The sequence below is a fragment of the Malaclemys terrapin genome, chromosome 20 (genome assembly GCF_027887155.1).
Source record: "Malaclemys terrapin pileata isolate rMalTer1 chromosome 20, rMalTer1.hap1, whole genome shotgun sequence".
In the NCBI taxonomy this organism is placed as follows: domain Eukaryota; kingdom Metazoa; phylum Chordata; order Testudines; family Emydidae; genus Malaclemys; species Malaclemys terrapin.
Window position 1 is genome coordinate 2,864,496 of NC_071524.1, and position 18,369 is coordinate 2,882,864.

The 18,369-nt window shown below is 49.9% G+C and overlaps 1 protein-coding gene across 2 annotated transcripts in view; it reads right to left on the reverse strand.

Annotated features, from left to right (window-relative positions):
- LOC128826602 (uncharacterized) overlaps positions 1-18,369 on the reverse strand; it is a 75,820-nt gene that overhangs the window by 4,844 nt on the left and 52,607 nt on the right. The window contains exon 1 of one of the 2 annotated variants that reach the window (XM_054009968.1): positions 2,654-2,728. The exons of the other annotated variant lie outside the window; for it this stretch is intronic. Within the exon in view, the coding sequence (XP_053865943.1) occupies positions 2,654-2,665 (12 nt within the window). The 5' untranslated portion in view covers positions 2,666-2,728. Of the gene's footprint in view, positions 1-2,653; positions 2,729-18,369 lie in introns of those variants that run through there. 2 annotated transcript variants of the gene reach the window in all.

Below are 18,369 nucleotides of genomic sequence, written 5' to 3' on the forward strand. Positions count from 1 at the left end.
GAAGTGGAAGATTGGACAAATGACCAGGGAGGAGTATAAAAATATTGCTCAGGCATGCAAGAGTGAAATCAGGAAGGCCAAATTGCACTTGGAGTTGCAGCTAGCAAGAGATGTTAAGAGTAATAAGAAGGGTTTCTTCAGGTATGTTAGCAACAAGAAGAAAGTCAAGGAAAGTGTGGGCCCCTTACTCAATGAGGGAGGCAACCTAGTGACAGAGGATGTGGAAAAACCTAATGTACTCAATGCTTTTTTTGCCTCTGTCTTCACAAACAAAGTCAGCTCCCAGACTGCTGGACTGGGCAGCGCAGTATGGGGAGGAGGTGACCAGCCCTCCGTGGAGAAAGAAGTGGTTCGGGACTATTTAGAAAATCTGGATGAGCACAAATCCATGGGGTCGGATGCGCTGCATCCGAGGATGCTAAAGGAGTTGGCGGATGTGATTGCGGAGCCATTGGCCATCATCTTTGAAAACTCATGGCGATCGGGGGAGGACCCGGATGACTGGAAAAAGGCTAATGTAGTGCCCATCTTTAAAAAAGGGGAGAAGGAGGATCCGGGGAACTACAGGCCAGTCAGCCTCACCTCAGTCCCTGGAAAAATCATGGAGCAGGTCCTCAAGGAATCAATTATGAAACACTTAGAGGAGAGGAAAGTGATCAGGAACAGTCAGCATGGATTCACCAAGGGGAAGTCCTGCCTGACTAACCTAATTGCCTTCTATGATGAGATAACTGGCTCTGTGGATGAGGGGAAAGCAGTGGATGTGTTATTCCTTGACTTTAGCAAAGCTTTTGATACTGTCTCCCACAGTATTCTTGCCACCAAGTTAAAGAAGTATGGGCTGGATGAATGGATTATAAGGTGGATAGAAAGCTGGCTAGATCGTCGGGCTCAATGGGTAGTGATCAATGGCTCCATGTCTAGTTGGCAGCCGGTTTCAAGTGGAGTGCCCCAAGGGTCGGTCCTGTGGCCGGTTTTGTTTAATATCTTTATTAATGATCTGGAGGATGGTGTGGACTGCACTCTCAGCAAGTTTGCAGATGACACTAAACTGGGAGGCATGGTAGATACACTGGAGGGTAGGGATCGGATACAGCGGGACCTAGACAAATTAGAGGATTGGGCCAAAAAAAACCTGATGAGGTTCAACAAGGACAAGTGCAGAGTCCTGCACTTAGGACGGAAGAATCCTATGCACTGCTACAGACTAGGGACAGAATGGCTAGATGGCAATTTTGCAGAAAAGGACCTAGGGGTCACAGTGGACGAGAAGCTGGATATGAGTCGACAGTGTGCTCTTGTGGCCAAGAAGGCTAACAGCATTTTGGGCTGTATAAGTAGGGGCATTGCCAGCAGATCGAGGAACGTCATCGTTCCCCTTTATTTGACATTGGTGAGGCCTCATCTGGAATACTGTGTCCAGTTTTGGGCCCCACACTACAAGAAGGATGTGGAAAAATTGGAAAGAGTCCAGCGGAGGGCAACAAAAATGATTAGGGGTCTGGAGCACATGACTTATGAGGAGAGGCTGAGGGAACTGGGATTGTTTAGTCTCCAGAAGAGAAGAATGAGGGGGGATTTGATAGCAGCCTTCAACTACCTGAAGGGGGGTTCCAAAGTGGATGGAGCTCGGCTGTTCTCAGTGGTGGCAGATGACAGAACAAGGAGCAATGGTCTCAAGTTGCAGTGGGGGAGGTTTAGGTTGGATGTTAGGAAACACTATTTCACTAGGAGGGTGGTGAAGCACTGGAATGCGTTACCTAGGGAGGTGGTGGAATCTCCTTCCTTAGAGGTTTTTAAGGCCCGGCTTGATAAAGCCCTGGCTGGAATGATTTAGTTGGAAATTGGTCCTGCTTTGAGCAGGGGGTTACACTAGATGACCTCTTGAGGTCCCTTCCAACCCTGATATTCTATGATTCTATGATTCTATATTATATGTATTTTATTTTTTATGGTTTTAATTATTTGTTTTATTATAATAGGTTATAATAGGTTTATCTTAAAGTAGTTTGGCTGTAATGCAAGGGCCCCATCGTTTTGTAGGTATAGTTGGGATTTTATTTCCCAATGTGCATTACTTTGCACTTATCAACATCGCATTTCATCTGCTGTTTTGTTGCCCAGACACCCAGTTTGGTGAGATCTCTTTATAACCCTTTGCAGTCTGCTTTGGGCTTAACTCTCTTGAGTAGTTTTGTATCATCTGCAAATTTTGCCACCTCACTGTTTACCCCTTTTCCCAGATCATTTATGAACATCTTGACTAGCACTGGTCCCAGTACAGATCCATGGGTGGGGGACGCTGCTATTTACCTCTCTGACCTGGGGCTCCATGGGCAGGGGCAGCTCTATGTTTTTTGCCACCCCAAGCACAGCAGTCAGGCGGCCTTCGGTTGCACGCCTGCGGGCGGTCTGCTGATCACACAGATTCGGCGGTATTTCTGCGGGTGATCTGCTGGTCCCGCGTGTTCGGCGTATCCGCCGCCAAATTACCGCCGAAGCACCGGCAGACCTCCCGCAGGCATGCCACCGAAGGCCGCCTGACTGCCACCCTCACGGTGACCGGCACGCCGCCCCCCGTGGCTTGAAAACGCTTGCTGCGCTGGTGCCACCCCTGTCCATGGGGCAGGAGTGGTGAGGGGGGAGGACTCACCTGGGGCTCCATGGCGGGTGGTGAAGGGTCCGTGTCTCTGCTGACAGATGCTCACACCAGCTTCTGGTGCGACGGGCTCCCTGCACTGCTCTGTGCAGCTCTGCCCCAGGCAGACCCGGTGAGCAGCAGGGTGGGGGCTGCTGGCCACAGACACCGGAATCTGGGGGCAGGTGACAGGCCGGGGGGCTGAACAGGGGCTCTGAGAACTTCCTCCTCATCGCAGCTAGACAGCAGCACCGGGCAGGGCGGTCACTGCGGTGCCGGGCTGACAGCAGCACCCAGGGGCTCAGAACCGCTCCCATGTGGAGGATGAGCCCGGCGGGCACTGGCTCTGGGGCTGGGGCAGGGCGGCGCGGAGCAGCGGGAGCGGGACTGGTGCTGCGGGGGGCGCTGCTCTGCGGGGCCCCGCGTTCCGCTCTCCGGCCGGGGCGCGGCTCCCTCCCTCCGCGGCTCAGCCCCTGGCGGGCCGGTCACTCCCCCAGCCGGCTCTTGTTCCCCTCTGCCCCGGCGGGGAGCCGCTGCTGCTGGGGTGAGCGCTCCGCCCGGACACTCGCCCCGACCCTCCCCGCTGCCCTGCCTCTGCCGGCGCCGGGCCGGTCTGGAGGCGAAGGGGGAGCAGCCCGGACATCTGCCCCCCAATTACAAGTCAGCCCCGGGCGCCAGCCCCCCAAGCCTGTCAGCCCGCAGCCAGCCACTCCTCTCCCCCTAGACCCCGCACTAACTGCCCACGGCCCCCAGAGTTTCCCGGTCCAGGATTTGCCTATAGTCCGCCGATGGACAGCAGCACCTGGTGTAAAGAACCATCTGTCACGAAAACAAGCTGAGCTGGGTGGCAGACAGATCGGAGCACCGGGGGGACTATCGGTGGCTCCATGTTAAGGCTGGTACAGGCCTGAAGAGGTTACATGGAACAATTGGTTGGGAACAGCTAATTATGGAGCTCACAGCCAACTCAGGGTTTGTGCCCTGCGTCCTGACAGCCTGTCCGGAGATCGGCACTCGCGCTCTTCAGCCAGTGCAGGCACCGATACAGACCAACCCGGCCACAACACCACAAACAATCTCCCGGCCTCACGCAGGGATGGACGCTGGGCTCTAGATCTGAGTTCTGAGCTCCCTGGGTGGCTCTGTGGGTTCTAGACTGGATTGGTGCACACTTGGGGAGAGAGACAGGGTTCTAGATCACAGTTTGGCACACACCCAGGGATGGGCTCCTAGGCTGGAGCACAACCAGAGATGGGGTTCGGGTTTTACACTGGAGCACACCCAGCGATGGGGTTCTAGATTGGGGTACACATCAAAACGGGGTTCTGGATTGGAGCTTGGTGCCTGTTTGGGAAGTCTTTCTATTATACTCAGTGATCCAGAAGCACATGGGCATTGAGGAAGGCCAGTGGCAGAAAGAGCCGCACGCGGTTTCCAGCCCCGCTCCATTGTCTATATCTGCCCAGTATCAGAGGGGAAGCTGTGTTAGCCTGGATCTGTAAAAAGCAACAAACAGTCCTGTGGCACCTTACAGACTAACAGACGTATTGGAGCATAAGCTTTCATGGGTGAATACCCACTTCGTCAGATGCATGGCACCTGGTGCCACAGGACTCTTTGTTGCTTTATATCTGCCCAGTCAGGCAGGGGTTGGACGTATCATCCCTGACACAGTCCTGGTAGCCGCTGTTGTCGCAGCGCAGCAGGGGCACGTCGCGCAGCCAGTGCCAGGCCTGCAGCAGGTCCTTCCGGGTCACTTCAGGCCTCAAGTCACAGTCAAAGATCTTCTGGAACACAAAGGCCTTTTAGTTGTTGTTGATGGCTGAGAAGGCAGCACTGGTCATGTTCTCGATATTGGAGCGCCCGGCCTCGCGCAGACACTTGGTGGAGCAGGGCAAGTTGAGGGTGAATGAGATCAGGCAGCTGTTCTGGGCATAGGTCCTCGCCTTGAGCTGGGCCACAAGGCTGTTTGAGCTGGAGAGCAGACACCACTCGCTGTGCTCCGTGTATTTCCCACTCGATGTATTCACATTCACTGTCCGGGCGGCCACGATTTTTAGCTAGTGTGATGATGCTGCCCGTGGGTGCCAGCTGAGGTCTCTCAATTAGGGTGAACTGCAAACAAAACGGGGCAGACAAATGCCAAACGCTGGTGGATATTCCAATACTGAGATTCACCAAGCCAGCACAAAACAACTTCTATATTACCTCACTGGTTACTCAGAAGTCCAAACAATGCAGTTCCCTTAAAGTACCCAGCCTCAGGCCTCCATCCAGACACACATATCAGATATGATGATGATTACTGAAAATCTTATCTCATCATATAAAAGAAAAGGTTCTTCCAATCCCACACACCCAAGTTCAATTATAACTTAGATCTTACCCACAGTACACGCTTATAGCCAATTCTTATTAACTAAACTAAAATTTATTTAAAAAGAAAAGAGAGAGAATGTTGGTTAAAAGATCAATATACATGCAGACTTGAATTGAATTCTTGAGGTTCAGGTACATAGCAGAGATCAGTTTGTAGTTGCCAAAAGTTCTTTTAGAAATAGTTCATAGGTTATAGTCCAATGTCCATATTCCCGGTGACTCCAGTCAGTGACTGGGGATCTCAATCCTTATGGCTGAAGGTTTCCCCTTCTTGAAACCCAAAGCAGATCTGAGATGAAGAAGGATCGTGTCCCAGGGTTCTTATACATCTCCAGCAGCCTTTTGGCCTGAGAAAACAATAGGCTTAACTCTCCTTCTCCCAAACGTCCTGGCAATTAGCACAGGGTAATTTATCCATTAAACAGTTCAGATACAGGTTACCACAACCTTCAAAGAGACATAGAGACAATAATACTATTTCACTCAAGTATCATCATAAATGTTAATATTGCCTTTTTGATCTTTGAATCAAAGCTAGAGCAATAGACAAGACTTGTTTGCTTACATCACAAGACCTGAGCAAACATCTACCCTTCTATCTTCAAGGGTACATCTATACATACCTCCAGGTTCGGCGGTAAGCAATCGATCTTCTGGGATCGGTTTATCGCCTCTTGTCTAGACGTGATAAATCGATCCTGGATCGATCCCGGAAGTGCTCGCCGTTGACGCCGGTACTCCTGCTCCGTGAGAGAAGTACGCGGAGTCGACGGGGGAGCCTGCCTGCCATGTGTGGACCTTTGGTAAGTACCTTTAAGTTCGAACTAAGGTACTTCGACTTCAGCTACGTTAGTCACGTAGCTGAAGTTGTGTATCTTAGTTTGAACTGGGGGGTTAGTGTGGACCAGCCCAAACAATGCAGACTTGCATTTCAAAGCTCTATTCATTTACATATCTTCCTAAACAATCTCTAAAGTTTGGCCATGGGTAAGGTCAGTCTGTGGGTTAATTAACTCTTTCTGGCACTGTTACCTTTCAATGAGATATTATATTATATTTATAATGTCACAGCTGGTGCTTGTGCAGATAGGTGGCCACATTCTGGGGGTTACTGTAGGTGGCATGGGGCAGCATGGTGGCGAAGGCGTATTGACTGTTAACTTCGCCGTTACTGAAAGAAGGCAGGAGACAGAGGTGTCAGGGGACACCCGGCTCCTGGAACTGAGCCAGGAGATGCCTAGTAGAAGGGAGAGAAAGGGGAATGGTTTATTTTATATATAACTTATAACTTAATAGAGAAGTATAATCATATATCATCATAGCTAATGTCATTTATAATAGAATAGACTATAAAATAAATGAAAACAAAAAGAGTCTTTTCAGAAGGAAAAATTAAATGACACAAAATTTCATCCAAATTAACACAATTTCAAGGAAACTGCATTTTCCAATTGAAAATGCACCATCAGAAATTTTTTGAGCAGCCCCATTGTTTATTCTTAATCTTCTGGTAGTGCTTACGAGCCCCAGAGATGGAAAAGTACCTCATAGTGCTAGGTGCTGTATATTATTTATTATGTGTTAGGACAGCACCTGGGAACCAAGGCATGGACCAATGTCCCATTGTTCTAGGTGCTGTACAAGATTTATTAGGTCCCAGCTCGTGACAAAGTCCGCGTGTCTCAGCTGAACTGTGATGAACACTGAGCTGGGCTCAGTCTGGCTCACTGTGCGTTGATGCTGGTCACGCAGGTATTAGAACTCGTCCCCATCCCCCTGTTGTTTTCTTGGAACTGGTTGAAATAAGTGTGGGAAATGGTTTGGGGTGTTATTTCCTGTTGGTTTCTATGAAGGGACACCTTCAGTTTCAAAGTTAAAAACGGCAAAGTGTTCATTATACAGTTTATTTTATAGGCTAACCGATAGTGAAGTCAAGTTCTTTATTTTAGAACCTAAGTAAGTTCTATCTGAAGTGTTAAGATCAGTAAAACAAGGGCAAGGGTTGCTCGCAGTTTGGCTTTAAAAAACTTTGCCAGAAAATACATTCACAAACACGAAGGAGGTTTAGTACAACTAAGAAATAGCAAAATGATCTCTGACCATTGTAATACCATAAAGTTTTGTAAGTCAGGTGTTTATTGTAAAAACAGAGCAGAGGAAAAGCGAGGCTAAACTGGGGACAGGAATAGTTGTCAAATGTCTGCTTGTGGCTTGTAGCTCGCTGGGAGGAAATTAAACAAAAAATTTAAGTTACTCAAAAAAACCCAGCAAACTTGGAAGGAAAAAGAAAAGGCTTTTAAGGAGTTAACAAATCGGCTACATGTCCTGTCGGAGAAGCAATTAGTCCTTTTTCCAAAGAAGCAGGAGTTCAAGAAAAAGGGAGAATGAAGTCGGCATCAAGTGCAGAAAGCAGGAAAGGAAACACGCTTTTGGCAAGAGCGAGCGGCTGGGCTGCCAGCTTACAATCGTGGGGCGGATATAAATCAAACCGTGGTCAGCTGTTGAAAAGAATCAGGGAGTTGAAAAGTGTTTGTGACGTGTTAGAGAGATGAGACTTGTAGCAGTGCAAAGTGCCCACTGTTAAGACAGAGAAAGAGAAAGCACAGAGGTGCAGACACTGACACAAATTGTAAAAAACAAATAGAAAATAAGTTAAAGGAGGACAAAGCATCAGTTCCCATCCCCATTGGTCTGGTGGCACCAACGGAAATAAAACAACCAGTGGAGCTAATTACTTACAAGCCAATAATGACTTTAACTATAACCCGAGCGGGAGAATATAGACAAGAAATGTGGGTGTACTTTGGATAGTTAAATTCAGACAGGCCGGGTCAGACTGGAGGATGGTGATGTTTTTAAAAGTGGGAATAGGGAAAATTGCTTGGTTCCATATTAAAGTAGGTTGCTTTGGAGTAAAACAAAAATTTGAGTTTGTGACAGGACACTCCTAGGTACCTTTTTTGATTGGTTACCATGCAAAATTGGTGGTATCTCCTGTCTCTGGAGATTTCCATTACTTGCATCTGAAGAAGTAAGGTTCTTACCCATGAAAGCTTATGCTCCCAATACTTCTGTCTTAAAGGTGCCACAGGACCCTCTGTTGCTTTTTACAGATTCAGACTAACACGGCTACCCCTCTGATACTTGACCCAAAATTGGCTATTTTTAGCATAGGTTACCCGTTTCATTGGAGTTTTTTACTTGGTTAGCCTTACCAGGCATGACGATGATGATGATTTACTTTGTAACTTCTTTTCCTGTAGTTCACACAGAACAGTGTCTGTTTTAAACACATTACATCTGCAGATATCCTGAGGCCATTTTTTAGAGCAACAGGCCATCGGTGGCACTTTCCAGGTTGGAGTTTGAGTGTGAATGGCTGATCTCCTGCAGAAGGTGTCACGTCCTGCCCAACAAGAAAGGTCTATCGATACCAGACGGACCATTATAGGTCATTAAAGAGGACAAAAGCCATTGGTTGTTCTCTCTCCTTCTTCCCCCCACCCCATGAAAATCAGTCATGCAAGTGGATTCTTCCCCTCAGCTGAGTTTGCACAAGGGAGGAAGGGGATAAAAATGCCTGAGAAGAAGCAACTGGATCTCTATGCTGCTTGGACTCTGGGGGGCAAGGTTTTCAAGGCATAAGCAAGTGGTCCCCAGCTGCTTAGCCTGGGTTAGCATTAAAGGACACATAAAGCTTACTTAAATATAGAACCTTCTATTACCTTTTGAAATTTACAATTGTAACTTGTTTGTGTACCTATGTTCACCTGCTTTAACCTTCTCAATAAATTTCATGTTTCCATTTCCTAGTTAATAAATCTGTATATAGTTTATTATAGGATTGGCTACAAGTGTTGTCTTTGGTGTGAGATCTAAGGTGCACATGACGTGGGGTAAGTGATTGGCCCTTTGGGACTGAGAGTAACCTGAATATTGCTGTGATTCTTGGTGTAAAGGACCATCGGTGGCCAAGGCACACTTCAAATACAACAACTATTTGTTCTATTGGAAGTGTTAAGATCAGTAAAACAAGGGCAAGAGTTACTCGCAGTTTGGCTTTTAAAAAACTTTGTCGGAAAATACATTCACAAACACGAAAGAGGATTAATACAACCAGGGGCGGCTCTAGCTTTTTTGTTGCCCCAAGCACGGCAGGCAGGCTGCCTTCGGCGGCGTGCCTGCGGGAGGTCCACCAGTCCCACGGCTTTGGCATACACGCTGCCGAATTGCTGCCGAATCCACGGGACCGGCGGACCTTCCGCAGGCAAGCCGCCGAAGGCAGCCTGCCTGCCGCCCTCGCAGGGACCGGCAGGGCACCCCTCGTGGCTTGCCGCCCCAGGTACGCGCTTGGAGCGCTGGCGCCTGGAGCCGCCGCTGAATACAACTAAGAAATAGCAAAATGATCTCTGACCATTGTAATCCATAAAGTTTTGTAAGTCAGGTGTTTAATGTAAAAACAGAGCAGAAGAAAAGAAAGGCTAATCTGGTGAAAGGAATAGCTGTCGAATGTCTGCTCGTGGCTTGTAGCTCGCTGGGGCGAAATTAAATAAAAAATTTAAGGTATTCAAAAAAAGTGAGCAAACTTTGAAGGACACTCCAAGGGACCATATTAGTACCTTTTTTGATTGGTTATCATGCAAAATTGTCTATTTTTAGCATGGGTTACCCTTTTTATTGGAGTTTTTTACTTGGTTAGCCTTACCAGGCATGACGATGATGATGATGATTTATTTTGTAACTTCTTTTCCTGTAGTTCACACAGAACAGTGTCTGTTTTAAACACATTACATCTGCAGATGTCCTGAGGCCCTTTTTTAGAGCAACAGTGCAAAAGTTTGAGAACCACTGCTGTAGCGTATGCAGACAAGTAGTCCACAGGGTCCCCTTCTATCTCCTCAGAGGCAGCCAACTCTATACGAGGTGAGGCTGTTCAGAGGGGAGAAGGAAATGAGTCAACGGAGGCCACAGGACGATTCGAGGGTGCTGGGCCTTGGCCTTCTACCATCAGCTCATTCAAGCATGCTCAGAGTTCCCGAATATCCTGTCGTTGAGCCTCAAGCGTCTGCTGCACTGCCTCAAACATTGTTACAACTGAGTTCTCATCTCTGCGGGAGGCGGTGATCTGGATCCCTGCAGGCGGGAATGGTTTGGGGCTGCATCTGAAAAGACAGGAACACGGTTCCGGGCCCCCACACGGAGTTTAAACGCATAACCCTGTTGAGGGGTACGTCCACTCGAAGCTCCAGGATTCTTACGTGGGTCAGTTCATTTTGCCAACGCTGGTACCTAGGGAATTTAGGAACACCGCGGCCTAACCCTGGGGGTCCCTCAATCCTCACGGTGGGATTAGCTTATGGTTCCCGAAGCTTAGCAACAGGGGCTCCGCGCCGATCTACTTTTGGGCCTCCATGGGAATGTGCCTTGTCCAATAGGGCCAATGCCTCCTTCAAAGAAGCGTCATCATTTATATGCATGTTAACCCTTTCCTGCAAATGGGGAAGAGAGTTATTGACCAACAGACTAACATCTTGTGGCTTATCTGTTGTTCTTCTTTATGTGATTGTGCCATGTTGCACTTAGATGTGGCTGGGATTGATGTGGGGACTCATTGGGTCTTTGCTTTAGGTTAGACAGGATGGCCATTCCAGCTTGTCCTGGGTGCTGGTTAGGGTTACCATACGTCCGGATTTTCCTGGACATCTCTGGCTTTTTGGGCTCCAAATCCCCGTTCGGGGGCAAATCCCAAAAAGCTGGACGTGTCCGGGAAAATCGGGACATGCGGGGCCGGCGGTGCTGGGCCGGGGGCCGGGCCGGCGGTCGGCGGTGCCGAGCCAGGGGCTTGGGGGCCGGCAGTGCCGAGCCGGGGGCTCGGGGGCCGGGCTGGCGGTGCAGTGCCGGCCCGGGGTCTCAGGGGCCGGGCCGGCGGTGCGGTGCTGGGGGCCGGGGGCCGGGCTGGCGGTGCGGTGCCGGGGGCCGGGCCGGGGACCGGCAGTGCTGGACGGGCCGGGGGTGCTCGGCCGGGGGCCCAGGGGCCGGGCACCGGCAGTGCTGGGCGGGCCGGGGGTGCTTGGCCGGGGGCCGGGCCCGGGGCCGGCACCCCAGGGCCTGAGCCGACCCAGGCTGGAGACGCCGGGGGGGCCAGACTGGGCCACGCCTCCTCCCCCCACACCTCCCTTACCTGCTTCAGGCTTCCCTCGAATCAAGGGCCCGGAGGGTAGGAACTCACATCCCAGGACGGAACAGGTTACATGCTATCACTGTGGTATGCTGGGCCACATGAGACCAGACTGCCCGACACTGAAGGGCAGCCCAAAACCAGCAACCCCAAATGCCACGGCCAATGCTAACCCTGTTGTTGTAAACTCACAGGCAAGCCACACAGAGCCCAGCATTGGTGCCCTGTGTGCAAATGCTGTTTCTGTGGTCTCTGAAGAATTTGACCTTAAAACTCACATTAAAGCTAAATATGGGGGAAATAATGCAGAGTTTATTAGCAGTGCAGAAGTGAATGGAGTGAGGTGTATGGCATGGAGGGACACCGCAGCAGATATTACTCTGGTTAAAGCAAGTCTTGTCAGGAAGGAAGATTATTTGCCTGGTGAAGATGTAACTGTTGTAGCCTTATCTAAGTATTTTGTCAGGGTGCCTTTGGCTACAATCCACCTGAAATGGAAAGGATTGGAGGGCACCATGATTGTGGGAGTAAAAGACACAATCCCTAAGGATATTATGATTGGCAATGATATTAAAGCTATGGTCAGTCAAGTTAATACAAACCAGGCACAGGAGAGGACTGATCCTAAGGTTGTGCCTATGGAGGGTTTCTCCAAAAGTTTGTCTTTGGAAAGTAGCTGTTCGGCTGTGAATGAAGTTTCTGAATGTCTATCTAATGTCTCAGCAGTAAATCTGGAATTAGATCAAGCGAAGGGAGAGGAGAACAAGGAGATTTTGGATGAGCCTAGGCAGTCTTGAGAGCTGATGGCTTTATCTAGTCAGCAGTTTGGGAAGGCAAGGAGAGTGGAAGATGAGTGTCCCTATACCTTATCTGTTTCCTGTGCGAAGAATAGCGACAGTGAAGGAAATGTGCCTGTGTCTGTCAGGGGTATTGACTTGCCTATGGAGGAAGCTACCCCAGTCTCCAAGCAGTTGTCTGTGAACAGCCCGGTGTGCTGGGACAAGGGAAATGAAATCCCAAACCGTATGTCTAGTAAAGGAAAATGCATCTCCAACTCTTTTTTGTCTGTGGAGCAGACAGAAGGTGCTTTTCGGCCTGTGATGATTGAGAGTAATTTAGTTGTCTCAGGCCTGGTCTACACTAGGCGTTTATGTCGAAGTTAGCGCCGTTACATCGAATTAACCCTGCACCCGTCCACACTGCAATGCTATTTAGTTCGACATAGAGGTCTCTTTAATTCGACTTCTGTACTCCTCCCCGACGAGGGGAGTAGTGCTAAATTCGACATGGCCATGTCGAATTAGGCTAGGTGTGGATGGAAATCGACGCTAATAGCTCCGGGACCTATCCCACAGTGCACCACTCTGTTGATGCTCTGGACAGCAGTACGAGCTCGGATGCTCTGACCAGCCACACAGGAAAAGCCCCGGGAAAATTTGAATTTGAATTCCTTTTCCTGTCTGGCCAGTTTGAATCTCATTTCCTGTCTGGACATCGTGGCGATCACAGCAGCACTGGCAACGATGCAGAGCTCTCCAGCAGTGATGGCCGTGCAGTCTGTGAATAGAAAGAGGGCCCCAGCATGGACTGATCGGGAAGTCTTGGATCTCATCGCTGTGTGGGGCGATGAGTCTGTGCTTTCCGAGCTGCGATCCAAAAGACGGAATGCAAAGATCTACGAGAAGATCTCTAAAGACATGTCAGAGAGAGGATACAGCCGGGATGCAACGCAGTGCCGCGTGAAAATCAAGGAGCTGAGACAAGGCTACCAGAAGACCAAAGAGGCAAACGGACGCTCCGGATCCCATCCCCAGACATCCCGTTTCTACGATGCACTGCATTCCATCCTCGGTGCGGCCGCCACCACTACCCCACCACTGACCGTGGACTCTGAGGATTGGATAGTGTCCACGGCCGGTTCCTCGGACATGTTAGCGGACGGGGAAGATGAGGAAGGAGATGAGGAGGGCGAGGCAGTCGGCAGCGCTCACAACGCTGATTTCCCCGACAGCCAGGATCTCTTCATCACCCTTACAGAGATCCCTTACCAACCGTCCCCAGCCGTTACCCCGGACACAGAATCTGGGGAAGGATCATCCAGTAAGTGTTGTAAACATCTAAACATTTATTTTTAACAGAACAGGAATATTAACAATTAAAAGAATGGGTTGTTCATGATTACTTTGCCCCAGGCGCTTAACGGTTCAGTCATGGGCAGTGCAAGTTTTGAAAAAAAATCTAGCAATGTCCGGTTTTCCGTGATTGTCCTGCCCAAGCCGCTCTACTGTTTAGTCCCTGCTACTGCAGCTAGAGTAAAATGCGGTCTATATGTGCGGGGATAGAGCAGTAATCCTCCTGGGACATCTCGATGAAGCTCTCCTGGAGGTAATTGGAAAGCCGTTGCATGAGGTTCCTGGGGAGAGCGGCCTTATTGGGTCCTCTGAAGTACGACACGTTGCCGCGCCACGAGACTATCAAGTACTCGGGAATCATTGCTCTGCACAGCAGGGCGGCATACGGCCCTGGTCTTTGGAGGCTTTCCCGGAGCATTCTCTCTCTCTCGCTCTCAGAGATCCTCATCAGGGTGATGTCGCCCATGGTGACCTGCTTTGAATTAGGTAGGGGAATGTTAGTGTTGGGACTGCTTGACCGTTCCTTTACAGAACTGTAACCGCTAGTTTGCAGCCACGCGGTGGAGGCGGGAGAGGGGCAGCCGAAAGGGATTGTTCCCGGGGACAGCCGCGAGGGGGTGGGACAGGGGCAGAGTTCCCGCTTGCCGGATTGCTGGCAGCAGGGACTGACATTGCTTTAAATGTGAAATGAGGCCAGTGGTTCGACCTTGTGCTGAGTGCGCATGTGATAGGTGCTGTGCATGTTCTTGTTCACAGAGAAAGACTATGTTCTTTGTTCACAACTACATTTATCTTTCTGAGGAATTCACTCCCTTTTTCCCATTTTCACAGCCCCATCTGCGACTGTCTCACAACCTAGCCTGGCATCAGACTCCCAGAGGCTAGCGCGGATTAGGCATAAGAAGAAGAGGACACGGGAGGACATGTTCTCGGAGCTTATGGCCTGTTCCCAAGCCCAGGCAGCACAGCAGACCCAGTGGCGGGAGAACTTGACCCAAATGCACCAAGCAAACATGGATCGGGAGGAGAGGTGGCGGCAGGAAGACCAGCAGGCGACTCAAACGCTGCTTGGACTACTGAGGGAGCAAACAGACACGCTCCGGCGCCTTGTGGATGTTCTGCAGGAACGGAGGCAGGAGGACAGAGCCCCGCTGCAGTCCATCTCTAACCACCCTCCCCCGCCACCAAGTCCCATACCCACCTCACCCAAAGTGCAAAGAAGGAGAGGCGGCAGAGTCCGTGCTAACTCTCACTCCACCCCTGCAGAGAGCTCTAGTAGCAGAAGGCTCTCATTCCCCAAAATTTGAAAAGTTCTTTCCTTCCCGCCTGACACAAGCCCCCGTCCAAGTTTCACCTCCCAGTTCCATGTGTAGTTGATAATAAAAAATAAGTTTCTGTTAACTACTGTTTCAATCATGTTCTTTTGGAGGAGGAGGGGAAAGGGGGTTGGTAATTGGACAGGACAGTCACCTTTGGCAGGGTACATAGGCGGGGGCAGGCACAGCAGCAGGGCATATAGACAGTGCAGTGATGCAGTGACTAGTTACCCTGGTTAGTCTGGGAGGTGGTTTTCATGTTATGTGGTGGGGGGTGGGTTGCTCTGTGACTTTGTGGCGGGGGAGGGCAGTTACAGATCTTAAGCGGTGGTCCTTATGCAGGATCACAGAGCCACGCAGCAGGGGATCTGTAACCGTCCTCCCCCTGCCACAAAGTCACATAGCCCCCCCATACACACAGTCTCGATCAGGAGGGGTGACAGGCTCCGTTGAAACAACCATCCCACCGCAGCGGAGCCTGTCAATCCTTGAGTTTAGAAGCTTCATTCGCGTCACTACACTACACCCGCTCCGCACCACAGTCTGCATCCCAGTTTTAAAAAATTCCCACGAAAACAGTAGTAAAGAAAACGGTGTGCATTAACAAAGTAGAACTATTTTTATTTCGACACGTGTGTTGCAGGGGGGGTGAAGGGGGTATGTAGCTGGATAGGATAGTCAACATTAACTGGGTAAAGAAACGGGGGCAGGTTCAGCTTCTCTGTACACAAACTTTAAAGTCACAGGTTACCCTGCTCACTCAGGAACTTTGCTTTCAAAGCCTCCCGGATGCACAGCGCGTCCCGCTGGTCTCTTCTAATCACCCGGCTGTCTGGCTGTGCGTAATCAGCAGCCAGGCTATTTTCCTCAACCTCCCACCCCGCCATAAAGGTCTCCCCCTTGCTCTCACGGAGATTGTGGAGCACACAGCAAGCTGCTATAACAATGGGGATATTGGTTTCGCTGAGATCACAGCGAGTCAGTAAGCTTCTCCATCTCCCCTTGAGACGTCCAAAAGCACACTCCACCACCATTCTGCACTTGCTCAGACGGTAGTTGAAGAGTTCTTTTTCACTGTCCAGGGCGCCAGTATAGGGCTTCATGAGCCAGGGCATTAGCGGGTAGGCTGGGTCCCCGAGGATGACTATAGGCATCTCCACATCCCCAACAGTTATTTTGTGGTCCGGGAAGTAAATACCTTGTTGCAGCCGTCTAAACAGACCAGAGTTCCTGAAAACACGAGCGTCATGAACCTTGCCCAGCCATCCCACGTAGATGTTGGTAAAACGTCCCCTGTGGTCCACCAGTGCTTGCAGCACCATGGAAAAGTAGCCCTTTCGGTTAATGTACTGGCTGGCCTGGTGGTCCGGTGCCAGGATAGGGATGTGAGTTCCATCTATGGCCCCACCGCAGTTTGGGAATCCCATCGCTGCGAAGCCATCTATGATCGCCTCCACGTTTCCCAGGGTCACTACCTTTGGCAGCAGTACATCAACGATTGCCTTCGCTACTTGCATCACAACAACCCCCATGGTAGATTTGCCCACCCCAAACTGGTTCGCGACTGACCGGTAGCTGTCTGGCGTTGCAAGCTTCCAGAGGGCTATGGCCACTCGCTTCTGGACACTCAGTGCAGCTCGCAACCGGGTGTCATTGCGCTTCAGGGCAGGGAACAGCAACTCACAAAGTTCCAGGAAAGTTCCCTTCCGCATGCGAAAGTTTCGCAGCCACTGGGATTCATCCCAGACCTGCAGCACTATGCGGTCCCACCACTCAGTGCTTGTTTCCCGTGCCCAGAATCGACGTTCCACGGCATCAACATGACCCATTGCCACCGTGATGTCCTCGGCGCTGGGTCCCGTGCTTTCTGAGAGGTCTGTGCTACTCTCAGACTTCAGGCCATCACCGCGGTGCCGTAGCCTCCTCGCCTGACTTTTCTGCATCTGCCTCAGGGAAACCTGTATGATAAGCTGCGAGGCGTTGAGAGCGGCCACAACTGCAGCGATGGTCGCAGCGTGCTCCATGCTCGCAGTGCTGTGGCGTACGCGCTGTCAATGACTGGAAAAGTGCGCGAACTGATTTCCTGCCGGCGCTTTCAGGGAGGGAGGGCGGGAGTGATGAACGGATGACGACAGTTACCCAAAAGCACCCTCGACACATTTTGTTACCCAGAAGGCATTGCCGGCTACACCCAGAATTCCAATGGGCAGAGGGGGCTGCGGGAACTGTGGGATAGCTGACCACAGTGCACCGCTTCGAATGTCGACGCTTTCACTGTTAGTGTGGACTCACAAAGTCGAATTACTGTCCTTAGTGTGGACACACACGTTCGACTTTGCAATATCGATTCCAAAAATTCGATGCAAGTAAAATCGAACTACTCTCGTAGTGTAGACAAGGCCTCAGAGTTGGTTCTGGATTCTACTAAAGCCCAGGAAGGGAATGGTCCTAAGTTTGCATCTGCTGGGGAGAATGGCACCGTAACTAGGTTGCATCCAGTTAGTGTCTTAGCAAAATCCCAGAGACCAGACAATTCTGGTGCTTGTATTTTGCCTGTTGCTCATGTGTGGCTGGAGAAGGGTGTAACAACTCTGTCTGATCAGGGTGATACCCTAGCCAGGGCACAAGGAGAGCAGAAAGGTAATTTGGTTGTGGTACCTACGGACAGTTTCACAACTTGTAGCAAAAAGGAAAACATTCCTAAGCTTGTGTGTGGCAAAGAGAAGGGAAATGTTTCTAACCTTTTATCTAGGAAGTCTATGGGTTTGCCTGAAAGGGGATTGTGTAAAGATGGGCCAAAGGTGATCCTGAATGTAAGTAAGACCCAGACAGAGTCTGTTGTTGCTCAGGGAAGTGTTCCTTTAGAGCAAGCCCTAGGTGAAGAGGGTAAGGGCAGAATTTCTGTGAGGGATGAATTGCTGCTTAGAAAAGCTCCTGGAGAAAGGAATCCTCATGGTAATCTGTTCAAGCAGTTCCCTGCAACTGAAGGGTGTGAGAGTGATTTAATCAAGGAAGTTTCAGTTCCTAGCAGCCAAAAATTGTCTGTTGTGAATGGATCCACTGACTTTCCTCTGTAGATTTGTGTGGTATTGCTTTAAGACAGAGTCCAGCCTTGGAAATGATAGCAGTTACGAATATGAAAACTGGTGGACTGGCTCTGGTCTGGGGTAGTGCAAATTACTTGCCTGGCTGGGAAAGGAAGGACTTGCTAATAGCTGTTAGCACAGAGAGCCCACCCCATCAGCCAGTGAATTCTGTTAAGCAAGAGAAATCAGGGTTTGATCCTGCAGGACAAGGAGGAAAGAGAAAACTGAATTTTGCAAAGGGAAGCCACAGGTTAACCCTAAAATGCCCAAACTCCAATGGTATTGAGCCAAAGGTGTGGCATGACAAACATGATTGTAGATGGACACTTGCAATGAACTTGTTGTTATTGCTAAATTTTGTAATGAATGTGTGGCTATTGCCACAAACTGTAAAAATGTACAATGTGCCTAATCTTTTTGAGAATCCCTTGAACATGTTAAAAGGAATACATGAGAACACACGTTATGTTAAAAGGCCTTGTTACACTGGGGTTTCACAGGTAATGCCTGTAAACAATATTGGAACTTTCCACAGGGGAAAAGACATTCCAGACCTGATGTGCTGTATGAACAGGAAGACTGAGGCACACTACCATATTGCTTTCATGGCTAAATGCCAAGATTCCTGTACTATGAAGAA